The sequence below is a fragment of the Corylus avellana genome, chromosome 7 (genome assembly GCF_965113065.1).
Source record: "Corylus avellana chromosome 7, dhCorAvel1.hap1.2, whole genome shotgun sequence".
NCBI classification, from domain to species: Eukaryota; Viridiplantae; Streptophyta; class Magnoliopsida; order Fagales; family Betulaceae; genus Corylus; species Corylus avellana.
In genome coordinates, this window is record NC_142496.1 from 28,603,470 (window position 1) to 28,621,535 (window position 18,066).

General features: G+C 36.3%; 1 protein-coding gene across 2 annotated transcripts; it reads left to right on the top strand.

Annotated features, from left to right (window-relative positions):
- Window positions 1-11,450: 11,450 nt before the first annotated feature.
- LOC148584753 (Pyruvate kinase family protein) lies at window positions 11,451-16,250 on the top strand. Of its 2 annotated transcripts, XM_088518191.1 has the most exons (4): window positions 11,451-11,586; window positions 11,700-11,989; window positions 14,226-14,687; window positions 15,202-16,250. In XM_088518191.1, exons 2-4 carry the CDS (start codon window positions 11,732-11,734, stop codon window positions 16,012-16,014), a joined length of 1,533 nt encoding a protein of 510 aa, XP_088374317.1. In that variant the 5' UTR covers window positions 11,451-11,586; window positions 11,700-11,731; the 3' UTR covers window positions 16,015-16,250. The 2 variants fall into 2 exon arrangements, with proteins under 2 accessions (XP_088374317.1, XP_088374318.1); XM_088518192.1 differs by lacking the exon at window positions 11,451-11,586 and having other exon boundaries at window positions 11,616-11,989.
- The last annotated feature ends 1,816 nt before the right edge of the window (window positions 16,251-18,066 follow it).

The following is an 18,066-nucleotide window of genomic DNA, read 5'->3' on the forward strand; positions in this document are numbered from 1 at the left end:
GTCTCCTAGAATTGATTTTTTTTATGGAAAGACCATGCCACATCAGTATAGAGAGATAATTAATGAGGTGCCTGCTAATGCTCTTGTGGATAGCAAAAATAAAATAAAATAAAAAGATATGTTTTGTATAGTAGTTTAATTAATTAGACACAAGAAAAGGCAAAGAATAAAATATTGTTAGGGTTGTTGGAATGTCCATTTGAGTTGAATAGTAGTGCATGGCTCATTGGTGGGAGGATTGGGCATTTGACTATCCCTGAAATGCCCCATCCTTATACCTATCAGCCATGTGCACTTTGTTCTCTTAGGTTCTCACATTCTCTCTTCTATTCTCTTAGGTTCTCACATTCTCTCTTCTATTCGGATTCAGAGTGGGAAGAATATTCCCTTGTAGTCCTGTTTTTCCCCCTTCTAATTAGAATATATATATATATACAAAAACCTAATAAGACATGATCTTTTCGTTTAATCTTTGGGTTTAACTGAACAACTGTCTCTCTCTCTCTCACTCGCACTTTTTGGTAATTTTTCCACCCTCTCTTTCCCGATAAAGAATATGATGAGAAGGAGCCTAAAAATCCAAAGCTTTATATGATTCTCATTTTCTTGTTTTGTTAATTTGTTTGATAACCATTCTACTTTCTCCTTACCTCACTCAGTCTCAGCATGGAAAATTATACTTTTGTTTCATCAAAAGGGCTTTCTTGATGCTGTTATTGGTTTCAGCAGGTTAAGTTTCTCTCCCTCACAATTAACATATATATATATATACATAAAGTCCTTAATTAATGATTTGTAGGCTGCTAGTGCTAATCAAATTCAATTCCAATGGCATGCAGCTCTATCATTCTCCTTGCAAGAAGCCATTCGTTGTGGTCGCGATGAGGATTGCAATGATGTTCCATGTAAGAGCAAGCTCGGATTTTGTTTCAACGGACTAATGACTATGTGCTTGCATCACAGCTCAGGGCCCATCCAACCGTTGAAATTTATGACAAATGTTAAATATTATAATTGTATCCAACATTTATTGAATAAAGTTGGCGTGACACTTTCACTTAATCTTTATTAAAAAGAAAATAAAAAAATACAATGATTGATTTGAAGTGTCACGCTAACATTGTTGGACAATTATAAGATAAAAATATAATATTGAGCATTACGCACCATTAGCTATTCTGTTTATCAAACCACCGCCTTCTCTCAACTATGGATGATGTAGGAGCTCTCTTGGATGAGTAATGCTCGAAATCACTCTGGTGTCCTTCTTGTGTCACTCTAAAAATGATGTAGCTTCTAAAATCACCATTGGACTTATGATTGATCATGATTGAATTAAATGGTGATTTTAAAGCCACCTCATTTATGGAGTGACACAAGAGTGACTTCTAAAATTACTCCTCTTGGATATCCTTCTCTCTCATTTTTTTTTTTCTTTTAATATTGTAGAATAAGATCTAGGAAGTGTGGCTTTTAAAGATTTTGAGCATGATGTAATGAAATCAAATCTTATATATTAATAGATGTATTTTGGGCTTATGGCTTTCTATGTTTGTATTTCCATTAATGTAAAAGCAAGTGCTAATTCGAATCTCTCTAACCATTTTTCTCTTGGGATAGTATTTGTTAGCCAAAATGATGCCGGGCAGAATTAAGATTGTTCTGACAGCATATGATAGCAGCAGAAACTAAGAGTTGGAAATTGAAAATAGAATTTAGGAAGAGAGAAAATAACAAATAGGGAAGAGAAAGTCCATAATTGTCCCAGATAAACAAACAGAGAAATAATTCTGAAAGACTTAAATTTAATTGATAATATAAACTGAATTTAAAAATAACAAAGACTAGATGCCATTATATAGACTAGCCACCTCCTAAATTAACAAGGACAAGGAAAAACAAACATAATTGGAAAAGGAAAACAAATCATAATAGAAAAGGAAAAACTCAATCCTTATTGACAAAGGAAAACTAAAACACACATGCATAATCAAAATAACAATTTTCTCAAATTTCTCCTGCATCAGTCTCTCCAGGTTGGAAAGAACTTGCCCTCGAGTTCAAATCATCTTTTCCTCGATCTTTTGGATGTCCAATTAATCTCTTTCATCATGTACTTTTTAACATCAATGCAACTTGATACTGGAAGAGAAACAATTTACAACTCATCAAAACATGATTGCGAATAGTAGTTTGAAAACTCTTCATATCGTATTGAGATACTTCAATCTTCACTTGGTATTCATTTATCTTCTCCCATTCGTGTGGCATATAAATCTCCCAAAAAAGATCAACTATTTCTTCCTATTTGAAAATAATATTTTCCTCCACCTCTATAAGATCTTCATCACTGACATATGTATCATAAGTTGGTGGAGAATTCCAATCCACGAAACATTGAGAAGAATCTTCAACGTCTTCTTCATATTGAAACTCTTCATCAACAAGCTTAACTCTAACGTATAAGTCTCCATGTCGCTCATCCCGAACACGCTATTCCCGAAACAGAATAGGCTTGTGATATGGGTTCTCGAAATTGGATTTTAAATTGCGACCGTCAATATCGCAATACATCTCCAAGTTTTGCGCCGCTAGACGCAAGGTTAACTCCGCAACCTGCCTCTGCAAATCTTCAATCATCACGTCTTGTATACTGCGCTCATGGTAAGGGACTTCTTCATTCGGAACCTGTCCACGTCGACCACGACCACTAGTCATGAAAAACTAATCAAAAAAATTCATCCCAAGAATACACTAAGCTTTGATACCAACTGAGCTGGACAGAACTAAGATTGTTCTGACAGCGTATAATAGCAGCATAAACTAAGGCTCTGTTTACTTCAACGTAAAATGGTTTCCTTCGTAAAATATTTTCAGGAAAGCCATTTTCCATGAAAATATTTTATGTCGAAAACATTTTACGGCGTTTACCTTGCACACGGAAAATAATTTTTTTAAATATCTTTTTTTTTTTAAATATATTTTTTTTCCAATAAGGTCCTTGTCGGGACTTGGACCTGCCCAGGACTTAACCGGGACTTGACTGGGACCCGCCCGGGATCCTCCCGGGACTTGACCGGAACCTGCTCGGGACTTGACTGGGACCCACCCAGGACTTGCTCGGGACCTCGCCGGGACCTGCCCGAAACATGACCGAGACCCCGCTGGGACTTGATCGGGACTTGCCCGAGACCGTCCCAGGACTTACCTGGGACTTGACCGGAACCCGCTCGGGACTTGCTCGGGACCTCGCTACAACCTGCCTGGGACTTGCTCGGGACTTCGCCGGGACCTGCCCGGGACTTGACCAGGACCCCGCTAGGACTTGACCGGGACCCGCTTAGGACCCTCTTGGGACTTACCCGGGACTTGACCGGGACCCCCCCAGGACTTGTTCAGGACCTCGCCAGGTCCCGGTCAAGTCTCGGGCAGGTCCCAGGCAAGTCCCGGTCAAGTCCTGGGCGGGTCCCGAGCAAGTCCCGGGCAGGTCCTGGGCAAGTCTCGGGCGGGTCCCGGTCAAATCCCGAGCAGGTGCCAGGGGGGTCCCGGGCAAGTCCCGCCGTGGTACCGGTCAGGTCCCGGGTGGGTCCTGGTCAAGTTCTGGGCATGTCCCGAGCTGGTCTCGGTCAAGTCTCGGGAGAGTCCTGGGTGGGTTCCGGGTGAGTCTCGGCCAAGTCCCGGGTGGGTCCCGGGCAAGTCTCGGGCAGGTACCGAGTGGGTCCCGGTGAAGTCCCGGGAAGGTCGAGCAGGTCTCGGTCAAGTCCCGGGTGGGTCCTGGGCGGGTCTCGACCAAGTCCCGGGCAGGTCCAGAGCAAGTCCCGGGCAAGTCCCGCCGGGGTCCCGAGCAGGTCCTGGGTGGGTCCCAGTCAGGTCCCGGGTAGGTCCTGGGCGGGTGCCGGTCAAGTCCCGGGCAGGTCCTGGGCGGGTGCCGATCAAGTCCCGGGCAAGTCCCGAGCAGGTCCCGGTCAAGTCTCGGCAAGGTTTTGGGCGGGTCTTGGCAAAGTCCATCGATTTAAGAATGAGATGCTTATAGTCGGAAAATGGTTTACAATTTTCAAAACCGTAAACCATTTTCCAAAAATTAAAGAAGAATTTTCAGTCAAAAAAAAAAAAAATTCTGTTGACCATTATTTTATGTCGAAGAAACACCGTAAAATACATAAATCATTTTCGGGAAACAATTTTACGTCGAAGTAAACGGAGCCTAATAATTAAAGATAGAAAAGGGAATTCAAAAAGAGAGAAATTGACAAATAGGGAAGAGAAAGTCCCTAATTGTCTTAAATAAGTAAACAGATAAATAATTCTTAAGGACTTAAATTGAATTGATAATATGAACTGAATTTAAAACTAACAAAGACTAGGGCCCCGTTTGGTTTGCGGAATAGACCCTTGGATTGGACTAGCTAACACTAGGTATAGCTAGTCCTTTGTTTGGTAACAGTCTATTCCTGGGAATAGTCTATTCCCATGGGACTACTAATCTCATACACACAGGGTTAGCTAAGCCACTAAAAAATGAGTGACTTAGCTAATCATTTCCTGTAGGATTAAATTAATTGTGTAAATTGCCATAAAAAACCCCACTTGTTAAATTAAATTTCGTTCTCTCTCTGATTCTTCTATCGCTCTCTCTCTCTCTCTCTCTCTATATATATATATATATATCACCATTTTTCTTTTCTCCATCTCTATATTTAGTTCTTTCTCTTTTTCTATCTCTCTTTCTATTTTTTCTTTGATTCTTCTGGTATAATTTTTCTGCAAGTGCAAACGATTTTTTTTTTATCTATGCTGTCTCCCTTCTCTGTACCGTTTCTCAGGGTTTTTTTTTTTTTTTTTAATTTTTTTAATTTTTTTTTTATTTATAAATTCTGTTTTTTAATTTCTTTGATTCTCTGTACTATTTCTCTATGATTTTCTTCTCTCCGTTTTTTTTTTTTTTTTTTTTTTTTTTAATTCTGTTTCTTCGTCTCTCTTTTTTCTCAGCTTTTTCTTTTCTTTGACGGAGAAACAAAATCTGCAAGGTTTTTATAAAATAGAAATATATAATATGTTTTTTTTTTTTTTTTTGATTCTCTATACATTCTCCAACTATAATTTTTTGATTTCAAGATTGAGTTTGATTCTGTTTTTTCCGACTATATTTTTTTTATATAAATAATTTTGTAGCATAATTGTAAAAAAAAAAAACAAAACAAAACAAAAGGCCACATACCTAACAAAATTTAAAAAAAAATTATAGTAAAGTTGTTTATGTTTTTTTTTTTTTAAAAAAAATGAAAGTCCTTAATAATATAAATTGTATTATAAGGGTATTTTAGGAAATTTGATCACAATATAATTCCATTCACCAATATATTGCATTGTACCAAACGAAGGAATAAGATTAGCTAATCTATTCCGATGTTACAACCAAACAAAGGAATATGAATAGTTAATCTATTCCACACTCTTCTATTCCCAGTAGTAGCTAATCTTTTTCCAATGGACTAGACATTCAGTGAACCAAACAAGGCCTAGATGCTTTTATATAGGCTAGGCACCTCCTAAATTAATAAAGAAAATGAAAAACAAACCTAATTGGAAAGGGAAAACAAATCCTAATAGGAAAAGAAAAACTAAAACACACATGCGTAATTAAAATAACAATTTTCTCAAATTTCTCCTACATCACTTCAGCCTTGGGTGGGCTAGGTATATGCTCTATGGAATTCCTCAACAATTCTCTCCTAGCTCGACTTGGCTGGAAAATGATTACCAGTGATTCTCCTCTTTGGATTGAAGCTCTTCGTGGTAAATATCTTCGGAATGGGGTTTCCTTTTTAGAGGTTCCTCCTAGTCCTTTATCATCCTGGATTTGGAAGGGCTTGTTGAAGAACAGGAAAATGGTGGAAAAGGTGCTTGCTCGTCCATTTCTGATGGGGCAAATATTCACATTTGGAATTCTACTTGAATTCCATCCATGCCTAGCTTCAAGCCTAAGCCGAATGTGCGCTTGGTGGAGCTGCGATATTTTTTTTGTTGCTGATCTTTTGCTTACTAGCTCTCGGTCTTGGAATGTTGATTTGTTACATGATTTGTTGATCCCCCACCTATCCAGAATATTTGTAGTATTCATATTCCTTATACCATATCTAAAAACAAATGGACTTGAGCCCTTTCTCCCTCCGGTACCTTCTTAGTGAAGTCTGCCCTTGAAGTCTCCTTGCCTTCTTTGAGTGGGTCTTCTCCCCTCTCTACGGTGGATTGGCAGACCCTTTGGGGTCTTAAACTTCAAGCAAGGCTAAAGCATCTTCTATGGAAGATTGCATGAAATCTCTTGCCTTCTAGGGCTAACATTGGGAGATCTGTTGTTGCTGAGGATCCTTTGGCCTGGGTGTGCCCTTTTTGCAAAGGTCCTCTTGAGACCTTATGCCATATTTTCTTGGATTGCGATTTAGCCAAAATTCTTTGGAGAAGTTCTCCTTGGCCTATCACAACTTCCTCTTTCTCCTCTAGGCCTATTTTGGATTGGATCCTTGCTATAATTTATCCTTTGGATAGGCTAGCTATTCTTTTGGCTGAAACTAGGAAATTTCAATTATTTGCTGCTCTTACTCTTGATTTTATTTGGTTCTCTAGGAACAAGTTGATCCATGAAGCCATTCAACCTGTTCCAAGAAAGGCTATTTAGCAAATTAAAGTCTCCATGTAGTTTCATCTTTCAGCCTGGCGTGATGTAGATCTGCCCTCTCGGTGGCTTCCTCCTCGACCAGGTTGCTTCAAAGGGAACTTTGATGTTGCAGAAGTAGTGATCAACGACTCCTCTAGGAATATTTTTTGCAGCTACTCAAAAACTCCATTCTACGGATGTTCTTTTGGGTGAAGCAACAACTGCTTTTCTTGCCACTTGTTTGGCCTCTACTACCGAGTTTAAGTATTTTGATTTGGAAGGGGATGCGCTTCTGGTTATTCTTGTACTGAATCAGTCTCATTTATTTTCTTGTTGGCAGTTTGCCGCTATTGCATTGGATATTACCCTTGATCCTTCTTCCTTTCAAAGCTGGAATACTTTGAAAGTGTCCAGATGTGCTAATTTTCAAGTACACAGTTTAGCAAAATGGGTTGCTACCCACCTAGTGTTTGGTAGTATTCCCTTAGGTTCTCCCATTCTCTCTTCCTTATGGATCAAGAGTGAAAAAGATCCCCCTTGTAATATCTTTTCCCCTTTTCAATTAGAAATAATAATAATAATAATAATAACAATCCCTCTTGAGTGGACATGTCAAACCAAAAAAAAAAAATTGCTAATGTCAATGAAGACCCATATAGGTACCAACGATTGATATCCCATCAAGTTGCCTGTGTAGACATAACAAATTGATTTGCTCCAACTAAAGTTTATAAGGTTAGTTAGGAACTTAGGAGTCAGGACTATCACTTCAGCAAAATCTAAGCATTTTTGTAACAATGATTAATCAAAAAGTTCTGTTTCCCGGTTACAAATTGATTTGCTCCAACTAAAGTTTACAAGGTTAGTTAAGACTATTACGTCAACAAAATCTAAGCATTTTTTTTTTTTAGCAATGACTAATCTAAAAGTTTTGTTTTCTCGGGTAATTTATAGGCATGCCTTTTGACTACACAATGCATGCATGTTTGTTTCTCTCATGTGTCATGAGATTCTGATTTTATTTCTATATGTAGGGAAATGCTTAGGTTTTGGATTTTGTACATAGATAGTGACTAGTGATTTTTTTAATTTTGTTTTTATGACATGTCTGCATAGAAGAAGGGAAAGAGGGAGAGAGATTCAAACTAAGAACTTTCGGTTCATGAGGCATGATCTCCAACCGATTAAGTTACCCATCGGAGACTCGTGACTATTTCTTCTAAGTTCTACTCATACTTTATTATTTTGCTTTTATTAATAATTGTGAGTAGCATTCAAGGCATTAGCCAATGGGTGGCCTTTGTGTTCTCTAGCAATCCACATTGCAACTACAACCACTTTGCTAATTAATTCTTATAAAGAAATTGGGGTAATTACATTTTCCCTCTATCAACTACATCACTTTTCCCCATAAATTATCAGCTGTACCACTTGACCCTCATGAACTATCATTTTGTGCCAAAAACTCCAATTTCCGTCAGTTAAAGGCGTTAATTCAGACGATCAAAGTGACAATGCATTGTAATTCATAGGAGCAAAGTGACGGGTTGACCGTCTGAGCTAACGTTTTAGCTAATAGGAGTATTTGACTATTTAAAGGTCTATTTTGAGATGGTTTGATCACTTCATCAATTGCTAACCATCAACAAAATAATTTTTTGGAAATGTCTACATACTCCCCTCAAACTACTAGTCTACTACCCAAATGACAATGTCTTTTCAAACTTTCAATTGTGACAATGTCCCAAAAGGTAATAAAAATATGAAAATACCCATATAAATTTTTCAATAAGACAAAAATAACTCTATAAACTTGAAAAAGTATAAAAATAATAATAATTATTTTTTAAAACGAAAATTTTAATTTAAACAAAAAAATGATTTGAGAAAAAAAGGGAAAATTTTTATTTTTTAAAATTTTTATTTTTAATTTTGTTTTTATAAAACGAATTTTTTTAATTTTCTAAATGGAATTATAAAAAAACGAAAAATTTCAATTTTTATATAAAAAAAATCTAATTTTTTAAATTTTGTTCTTATAAAAAGACTTTTTTTTTTTTAAAAAAAAAAAAAGAAAATTGGCCACCCCTTGGATTTTTTTATTTTATTTTATTTTTAGTTTTTTTTTTTAGAAGTTTTAGTATTTTTTGTTTTTATTTTAATAAGGGTAATTTTGTCATTGAGGAAGAACATTAAAAATTTTTGGTTGTTTAATGAGACATTGTCACAATTGAAAATTTAAAGGAGACATTGTGAATTGAATGATAATTTAAAGAGAGTATATAGACTTTCTCATAATTTTTAAGATAATTGATTACCATCAAATCAATTATCAATGGAACAGAAAAATGAGATTTCAGGTACTACAAGTCTTACAAGATCTAAATGTTACAGGAGATTTTGATCCCATCTTTAAATAATATCTAAATATTATTTACATTGAATGCTTTAAAGAGTCATTTATTTTTTCAAATTTTGAAAAACCAAGCTTTAGAATCACCCTCCATTCGATTTTCCTCATCCTCAAGCCTTAGGCCCTTAAACATTGAGTATGAAGATATTATTTATATTTCATTTCATTGATTTCTCTCTTTTTTAACCTTTTTTTTTTTTAAAAAAAAAAAAAAATCTTCTTACTCATCTCTCTTATTCTCTCTCTTCTAACTTTTTTTTTTTTTTTTTTTTTTTTTTTTTAATAAAGAAAGAATAATAATAATAAAAAAATTGGGTTGGGATAGTTTAGGTAAAATAAACTATCCCAACCTAATAAAGAAAGAATAATAAACTATCCCTCTCTCTTCTAACTTAATAAAGAAAGAATAATAATAATAAAAAAATCATTCTTGAAAATAAAGAATAAGATGTAGAGTGCTTTTAAAAATAATTCTATAAAATATAAAAAATAGGTTTATCATTTAAAATTTAAAACACAATTTTAAAAGATCCAATATAGATGCTCTTTGAGGAGATCCTGATCCTATTTAGAAAAGCAAGTAGAGCTCATTCGTATCAGGGGCATTTCGGGGTTTTTTTTTTCACTTTAAATTAATATTGGGTTGGGATAGTTTAGGTAAAATAATTAAGAAAAAAAAAAAGAAAGGGACAATGTACATTCAACGGTGTGACCCGCGCAATCCTAAAGTAATTAGGGGAGTGTTAGGTTTACAAACAATTTTTATTGAAAAAATTTTTACAAACTGATTTGGCACAACATGATTAGGTTTTTCAAAATTTAAACTTATTTTATATCCAATTATGTTGTGTCAATCAGTTTGTAAAAATTTTTCTGTAAAATTTGTTTATAAACCTAGCATTCCTTAAGTAATTATATGTTTGTAATGAGCGTGAGAAATATAGTTTTTAAGTTAAAAAATGTTTTTTGTTATTTTAGAGTAGAAAAGTAAAAAAATATTTTTAAAATTTTGTATCAACTATGTCAGCTTTTGTTTGACACAACTTTTTTTTGTCACTTTTTAAGCTCTATAACATAATCCTAAACAAGCCTGAATTTCCAATTGGCCTTGTTTGGTAATGAATTTGTGTAAGAGATTTTTAGTTTGGAAATGATAATGAGAATTTTTTTTTTTTAAAAAAAAAATTTGTTATAAAAAAGTGAAAAAATTTGTTTTATAACGAAATTTAGTTTAAATAATAATAAAAAAAGTCATTCATGTGATATAAAAAGTAAAAATATTGGAGTATTTATTTTTTATTTTTTTAATAAAAATTGAGACTTGTGCAGTTGTGCATGTCCAATTGTCCATTGCCAATCACAAGGAAATTTATGAGTAGTGAAATGTTATTTTTTTTCTTCTTATTTTCATCTTTTGTTTAATTTTATTTATATATTTTTAAAAATTTACCATTGAATTTACATATTTAATGATATATTCAAAAAAAAGTCAGACAAAAGATGACTAGAGTTAAGGAAAATAGTAAATCTCCTTTACAAAAAGAGTAATATTAATATATTATTGTTTACACCTTTTTATATGTTACATTCCTTTTATGTGAGTCACTCCTTTTTTTTTTTCTTTTTTTTTCTTTTTTAAACCGGCGTAAAATAATTAAATTGGAAAATTTTACTTACATCAATCAATATGAAGTATAAGCAGTTTTGCAATACTACTTCGAAATTTAAAAAATTTGTAATGTCCGTATATTATGTTTTAGGCCCTTTTAATTTCATCAATTTTGTGCTAAAATGTTCAAAATGCTCCTATTAAAAAGAAAAAGAAAAAATGATGTCTTAAAGAGGTAGCTTAATCAGTGAGGACCACGCATCATAAAACATAAATTACTAATTCAAATTCTATTCCCCCTTTCACTCATTTTGTATGGACATGTAAAAAAAAAAAAAAAAAATGTCTTCAATTCATGGGTATAGACTCACCCACGGCTAAGCGATTAATCGCTTATACTTAAAGAGTGTAAATAAAGTTTTTTCAAATAAATATAATAAATTGTTAGAAGAATACTTTTTTATAAAAGTAACTAATTTGTAGTAATAATTAGAAAACCCCTGGGACAAGGTTTTGGTTGCAAGGTTTTTAATAAACAGTAGTCGGTTTCCTTTTTTTAATTAATTTTGTATTAGTTAGAAGAATATTCCCGTAGCACAAGCGCATGGGTTGCCTTTTCAGTTAATTGGAGCGGTAAAGTGTAAACCACGTTTGAAGAGAGCTAAGAGGGTGCCCACAGATTAACAAAAACAATCTCCCTCACAGTCACAATGACCACACACTATCTAATAAAAACAACCTGCAAAGCGCCGCTATATATATATAACACACTATCCTCCGTCCGATCCAATATCCTCACAGAGACAGAGATCTGGTGGTATTGTTAGGTTGGTGGCGACTGCGCGAGAAGGAAAGGTGTGCTTGTGTTGTTAGATATCACGCACGCACGCACGAGCCCCCGGTGAGGTGGTAAGTAACAAATGAAAAATCTGCACACCTGCACACAGCACACTAGTCTGATCTGAAACCAAATCGCTTCATTTTTCTCTGATGTTATCATCCTCATCTTGTGAAACCTCTAGGTACCTACCTGCTCAGAAATTTTAATTAAAAAATGTCCAACATCGACATAGAGGGAATCTTGAAGGAGCTCCCCAACGATGGTCGTATCCCAAAGACGAAGATCGTGTGCACGCTAGGTCCGGCATCCCGGTCGGTGCCCATGCTCGAGAAGCTTCTGAGGGCCGGCATGAACGTCGCCCGCTTCAATTTCTCTCACGGCACCCACGAGTACCACCAGGAGACCCTCGACAATCTCAGGGTTGCCATGCACAACACTCAGATTCTCTGCGCCCTCATGCTCGATACCAAGGTCGCTTCTTTTTTCCTTTCTTTTTGGGGGTTTCTAAATTTTGATTGATTCATTTCTCCATTTGTCGTTTTCGTGATGGAAGCTATACTGTTCATCTTCCATGGTATGTCTCACAGGAATCCTCAAACTGCTTGGTAAATATATAAGACTATGTATGTGGATGACCATATACTATGATGCACTCATGAGATTGTCAATTTTAAAAATAGTAAAACAATGTTATACGACGAGGAATTACACGACAAACTGTTTAAATATGATCCGTTGACCTTAATATAATAGTAGAATAATTCACACATTTTTCTTTACCAAATAAAACAACACTCAATTATATCAAGATTCTACAAAGTTTAACACAAATATTACCCGTTAAGAAACATTAATGCTTTTAACTCTCTAATTTCCGGCCAACATATCAAAAACAAATATAGAGAGACAGAGAAAGAAGGTTCGGCTAAGGAACAATAAAATTACAGCTGCTCTGGTCAATAAATAGGATTAAACTATTTAATTATGATTATACAATGGTTAATTTGTCTATACTTTAAGGGATCTGACGGACATAGAATTTCTTGGTGCCAATGGACATTTTGAGTATTTCCCAGCACAAAATACATCTTTATTTCTTCCTTTTTAACCAATACGAATATATGTTGATACCCTTAATTATTGGATGTAATGGTCGACATAGTGACATGGCATTAAGATTGTAGAAGAATCTACATCCTGATATCAGGTCGTGTCATCTCACTACACGAGGTGTGTGTAATCCCAAAATATAGAAGAGCCAATTGGCAGCTCATAATTCTCATATTTCGCTTTAAAAAGAAGTTACCTTCCTATATACATACGTACTTTGATGTCATGTCTAGGCATGTGTCCAAGTGTTAGCTCCCCCCCCAATTACAAACAATCGGGGCAGTTTTGAATGTCCAATCATCATTCCTTAACCAAATGAAATGATGAGGTGTTGACAAGGCAAGTAAAGGGTCCAGTTATATAGATATAAGTTAGGAGGTTATGTAAAAGACTACTAACAAATCAAGAAAGTTAAGGAAGTGCACGGATTTATTTCTTAGGACTTGGGAGTAGTTACTTCATGTAAAAAATACTAAAGGTCGGACTATTTCCAGATGTCTTCTTCCAAGGCCCGACTTTAGTGCTACCAACACAGTGGTGGCATTCTATTTATGTGGCCCAAAACATCTGTAGAAGCCTCATGTGAAACTCTTATGTGTTCATACTGGCTTTTCTATATGTGCTGCCAAATGCTCATCGAATTGAGAGATTGATTTTGAAGGTTGTGTGCCTTTCCCTGTTGCTGGATTAAGCATTTGAACTTTACGCCTTTCAAGCTCCATATCTTTCACTCCAAGTGAATGAAGAGGCAAAATTATTGCTCAAGTAAGAACAGGCTCCCCAAGTGGTAAAAGCAAAACAGAGACTGAATATAAAATAGGTAGTTTATCTATATGGTGCTTGCTTTACTCATATATTTGGCTGTCCACAACCTTCAGAGATACTTTGGCCCTGCCATGTATTAGTAGTAAGAAAACAAAGCTACTTTAGGAGTAACCTTGTTCAACAGTTTCCTAATATGGAAACTGTAGGACTTTTGTTGATTACTGTTTGAAAAAGACTTCAATGCAAAGGAAGTTTCTTTGCTTTCTCTGATTTCTTTTCTCTTTCCATTATTAAGTTACACATACACTCAGTGGGTCTTGAACTCACGATTTCACTCTCCACCTTGTTCTCATGGGAAGAGGAGGTGCCATTTTACCAATGGCTCATTAGGAAGTCCCATACCGCCTATATGTAATATGTGATTTGAAAACATGGTCTAAGCAAGAAGATTTTTCAAATGTCCTAGCGCAACTTTGTTGTTATTCTAAAAATCGTTGATACATCCATATTATGCATGTTACGTGGAAACAAAGAAAAGAGGGGAAAACTTGAACTCTAAATATAACAGCTATCTTACATTAATCCTTTGAGTCAGTTTCGATCAATCCTGGAACTGAATGCATGGTACTTCTCTTTCTAGCTTACTAGGCTGAAAATTCTTATCTTATTCCGTTTTCTGCACTGGATATTATCTTAGATGCAGTAAAAATTGCATATTTATCTACATCAACTTCTCATTTGGTGTTGCTACTTCTTAACATGGCTTCTCACTCGTTTACAAATTGAACTGGTTATTGACTGATAAACCAATTATTTCCCTTTGTTCTTGCAGGGACCTGAGATTCGAACTGGTTTTCTTAAGGATTCAAAATCTATTCAACTTAAAGAAGGCCAGGAAATCACTATAACTACTGATTACAGCATCAAGGGGGATGAGAACATGATCTCCATGAGCTACAAAAAGTTGGCTGTGGACGTAAAGCCTGGAAACACCATCTTGTGTGCAGATGGCACCATTACCCTCACTGTCTTATCTTGTGATCCAAATTCTGGGACTGTGAGATGCCGTTGTGAGAACACCGCCATGCTGGGTGAGAGAAAAAATGTCAATCTTCCTGGTATTGTAGTGGATCTTCCCACTCTGACAGAAAAAGATAAGGAAGACATTCTGGAATGGGGTGTTCCCAACAAAATTGATATGATTGCTCTTTCATTTGTACGCAAAGGTTCAGATCTTGTCAATGTCCGTAAGGTTCTTGGGCCCCATGCCAAGCATATACAATTGATGTCAAAGGTATGTTTTTATTTTTTCCTTTCAATGTCAAGTTTTATTGTCATTGCTATAATAACATAGTTAAGCCAAGTAAATGCAACCCTTTTTTCCTTTTAATTACTACTTCTAAGTTATATATGTTGAATCTGCAAAACCTGTTGTTGCACCTTCCAAGCATGATTTGCCACTTTATGAGCAAAAATATTAGTGTGCTGGAGAAACTTCCATATTAAATGCTTGCTTCAACTTTTGAAAGAAGTGAGCTATTCTTTACTGATGTGGCATCTCATTTAGAAGCTCAAGTATGTATTCTTTGTGTATGTGTGTGTGCGCTTAAATCTATTCTCTCAATGTGCTTGTGTGTTTGTGCAACCTTCTAATTTGCTTAGGCGCATGGTGGATCCCACTCCAACGCTTGTTTGGACCCTATTACTTTTACTTTTCTGTTTTAGGGGATCAAGTTTTCACACGTTGCTGTACGACATTTATTTTTGTTGGTCGGGTTGTGATTGTTTGACTGCTGTGGTTTTCTCAGGTTGAGAACCAGGAGGGAGTCATCAACTTTGATGAGATCTTGCGTGAGACAGACTCGTTCATGGTTGCACGTGGTGATCTTGGAATGGAAATTCCAGTTGAGAAAATCTTCTTGGCTCAGAAAATGATGATATATAAGTGTAATCTTGTGGGCAAGCCTGTCGTCACTGCTACTCAGATGCTTGAATCCATGATCAAGTCTCCCCGACCAACTCGCGCTGAAGCCACTGATGTAGCTAACGCTGTCCTTGATGGCACTGACTGTGTCATGCTTAGTGGTGAGAGTGCAGCTGGGGCATACCCAGAAATCGCTGTGAAGATTATGGCTCGAATTTGTATAGAGGCAGAATCATCCCTTGACTATGGGGCTATCTTTAAGGAGATGATTAGGTCAACCCCACTTCCAATGAGCCCGTTGGAGAGCCTTGCATCATCTGCTGTTCGGACTGCTAACAAGGCCAGAGCAAAACTCATTGTGGTGTTGACACGTGGAGGAACCACAGCCAAGTTGGTTGCCAAGTACAGGCCAGCTGTTCCAATCCTGTCAGTAGTTGTTCCAGTTTTGACGACAGACTCTTTTGATTGGACCTGCAGTGATGAGACACCAGCAAGGCATAGCCTGATATACCGGGGTTTGGTTCCTCTACTGGCTGAAGGATCTGCCAAAGCCACTGATGCAGAATCCACAGAGGTGATTTTGGAAGCCGCCCTGAAGTCGGCGGTAGAGAAGGGATTGTGCAAGCCTGGTGATGCAGTGGTGGCCCTTCATCGAATTGGAGTTGCCTCCGTGATTAAGATCTGCGTTGTGAAATGATATGGTATGCAGAATACAATGCTTGGCATCTAGTGGACTTATGTTTCACTTTTATCTCTTCTATGCTTGTGCTATTTATTACCCCTCTTCAGCTGTTTTTCATCTTTCTTGAGCTATGTTGGAGGATACCTCTTGCCTGTATTTGCTTTTTTTTTTTTTAATGGTTGGCTAATGTTATGGAATCCTCTACAATTGGCCCGGTAGAAATAAGAGTCAGGGCTATGTGGTGATTTCAATCTGATGTTTGCACAATTGCACCACATTATTTTTATTTTGGTTTTCTTTTTTGTGTTTGCCGTGTGTATCTTTTTTTCATTTGGCTGTATGCCCATTTGTGTGCTTCATAGCTTGGACCGTAAGTTTAGTGCATAATCAAGTACATGCCTGGCTTTATATGGATTAGAGAATCCTAAGATAGGTGGCATTATTTAAGTGCATCAAGTCTCTTGCTAATCTAATAGCAGCTGATCTAAGGCTGGTTCCCTGTTTGTTCCCGCCATCATATGCGTAGTGGTGGCCGGAAATGGATAAATATGTGTAGAAATAACATATTTCCTACCTTATATAAGTCATTGACAAAAGGAGACCTTTTCTCTCCCTCCGGGAGAGTACAAAACAAGCAGAGGCCTGCTCAAAGTCAGAGTAGCTATTTGGCTTGCTTCTAGGAAAGGTATCTATGTAAGTTCAGATACTTGGGAGTCTCTTATGGAAAAAATGGATCAGATTAAGTGGTGGAGACTAGTCTGGTTTTCTTTAGCTATTCCTAAGCAAGCTTTCATTTTATGGCTTGCCATGAAGGATAGGTTGGTTACAGGAGTAAGGTTGCTGAGTTGGGGTTATAGAGGAGATACTCAATGCTGTTTTTGCAGGAATCAAATGGAGAGCCGAAACCATTTATTTTTTGAATGCAGCTTTTGTTATAGAATTTGGAAGTTTTGTATGGCTAGATGCAAAGTGGCTAATCCCCCTATTATATGAGAGGATATTCTTCAGCTGGGATGTAGTTCTTGGAGTTGTATACTCTTAAAGGCTTGCTTTGGATTCTGCAGTTTATAATATTTGGTGCACTAGAAATGAAATTAAGCATGCAGGCCATCCACTCACTGAGGAGCAGATTTTGAAGAAAGTATTGTGGGAAGTTCGAGCTAGAATTGTTGGGAAAGGAAAGTCCCAAAGGACTAGGGAGAATATGTTACTTTGCTCCTTATGGAACTTGTTTGAAAGTCTGTTTTGTTGATGATATGTTGCAGGTTTTTTGTGGTTTGTTTATGGTTTTGAGGATAATCTGTTTCCTCTGTAAGGGTGGTGCTGCAGATTTTCTATGTGGCTTGTTTGAGGAAAGGGTCTTTCTCCTCTGTTTTGTTGGTTTTTTGTTTCTGTTTTGAGGCTATTGTTTAGCCCTATGTAAGGGTTTGGTTTAACTGTTTTGGGCTGTTAGCTAGAGTATTTTCTGTTGTTTGTTGGTTTTTGGCCTCTTTGTAGGCTGTTTTCAGTCTATTAATCAGGCTTGTATTAGTTGTTGATGTGTTATTGGTTTGTTTTGTTAATGAAGTTGCTTATTCATCCCAAAAAAAAAAAAAAAAAAAAAAAGTCGGAGTAGCTGTTGACTCAGGAAAGTGATTGGCAAGCGACAAGCCAATTGACAGGGCCTCGAAGCAAAGTATGATATGATGGGTGGTAGCAAATTTTCCTTGTTATATATAGGTTGGGTTTGCTGGGTTTGATGCTTACCTCATACATAGAGAAAGATAGAAGATAACGGCATATTTGGTTACAAAATCTGGTAGCAATTTTTTTCCCTAAACCCTATATGGGATTTTCATTGTTTTAAAAGATAAAAGGGAAAACAGATCATGATCCTCTTGTGCATGTGAAGGATATAATAGCTTTTACAATTGATTTTTTTTTTTTAAATTTGATTGAAATGAAAGTTAGGGTCTTGAAGTTAAATGATCAAATAAAAGAAAAAAAAAGGGGTGGGGGGGGGGGGGGGGGGGGGTCCGACCCGATTGTCCGAGGATAAATACAAAGAAGTTCTAAGAAAATAGAAAG